This window comes from Aplysia californica, unplaced genomic scaffold (genome assembly GCF_000002075.1).
Source record: "Aplysia californica isolate F4 #8 unplaced genomic scaffold, AplCal3.0 scaffold00057, whole genome shotgun sequence".
In the NCBI taxonomy this organism is placed as follows: domain Eukaryota; kingdom Metazoa; phylum Mollusca; class Gastropoda; order Aplysiida; family Aplysiidae; genus Aplysia; species Aplysia californica.
In genome coordinates this window covers 253,192-254,639 of record NW_004797327.1, presented here as the reverse complement: position 1 = coordinate 254,639, position 1,448 = coordinate 253,192, and the positions used below count along the sequence as shown (strand labels likewise).

At 40.4% G+C, this 1,448-nt stretch overlaps 1 protein-coding gene across 1 annotated transcript in view; it reads left to right on the top strand.

Moving 5' to 3' along the window:
• Positions 1 to 1,448, top strand: part of LOC106011115 (ribonuclease Oy) — a gene marked incomplete in the record, with an annotated part of 19,271 nt that overhangs the window by 10,059 nt on the left and 7,764 nt on the right. The window contains 1 exon segment of the mRNA XM_013079593.2: positions 1,284 to 1,356. Coding sequence (XP_012935047.1) covers positions 1,284 to 1,356 — 73 coding nt within the window.

Sequence of the window (1,448 nt, the reverse complement as noted above, 5' to 3'; positions counted from 1 at the left end):
CCCTAAAAAAAAAACAACATTAAACCACTCCTTTATTCTATCTCCTCCTCTTCTCTCTTCTCTTTTATTTGTCGCAATCTTGTTGTAGCTCTCAACGGTTGAGCCTATCAGTCGTTAATATCAACAGATAATCTGACATTTCACCAGGCTGTGCGTCATGATAGCTTTTAATCACACGATTATTACCATTGTTTTGCTCTGACCTTACCATTCTTTATGCGATTGAATTGTGACCTCCTGAGTACCCATCTATTATATAGGTATGCAAGGTGCGTTTTTCTCTGGTACACCGTGTGTGCCAGGTTCGGGAGTTTGTAAGTTTTAGTATGGTTTTACGGCGCTCGCAACTGCATAAGGTCATATGAGTGCCAAGGGGTGGATGTCAACAGAGCAGTCCAAACGGGGAATCAGGCTTACTCTACTCACCTGTCTAGCCTCAACAGAACAAAGTCTACTTCGACTCTCAAGGCACCCCGGAAATAGCAGTTCACAAGAGAGTGACAAACATACAAAAGAAGTAGAGGAAAAAAGAAGATAGATCTAGTAAGGATGAGGAAAGAAAAAGCAGCTGCAGTTTCCCCTATGTTGTTCCGCACAGTATGAGCATTACATTGAAAAACCAGCCCATTTACAATATTCTACTGTGCATAAGAATATCTTTGGGAATGGCCTAAAGACAATTTCAGTCAGTAGCACTGCCCTAGTGGGGGGCCTCGGGGGTTCGAGCCCCAGTTTGTGTCCTTGGGAAAGGCACTTTACACCAATTTTCTAATTGACTCGGTCCTTTCGGAGAATCTCTTAAATAATCTAATAGTGTTGATAGGGGCGTTCAACCTGTAACATTTCACCATTTTTTTCACTGTGTATGCAATCTAACGACTGCATTGCAGGAAACTTATTTTGATGAGGAATCGCTGAGACTCGGAACATGAGGAATGGGGTGTTCCCAGATTCAAATCAGATAATCAGACGTAAGTTCGGGATTTTACCTCTCTTTTCTTGAAAGCTTATTCTTCGTCTGTTAATAATCCATTTTTGACATGAAGCCTTCTTTATCAACCTTTATGCATGTTCTTCAACAAGCTTACAAATACAATATAAAATCAAACAAGCCAAACAAGCAAAACGAACGAACGAACTAAAAACAAACGAACAATAGAAATGAATAAATAAACAACAACAAAAAGCAACTAATAACGAACAAAGACTAGATCTAGTCAGGGGAGGAAAGCTTTTGTTTTGCCTATTTATTTGTTTGGTTGTTTTTGTTGTTTCTTTTAAAGGCCTTCTGGACCTGGCAGCCATTATCCCGAGTACTGCAACCACTCTCTCAAGTTTGACTACAATAAGATTAAGGTACGATTGCCAGAGTGGGTATTGTAAGGTCCGTGTACTGTTTGTTTTGTGTCAAACTATTTGTTACCCCCCCCCTCTCTCTCTCTCTCTCC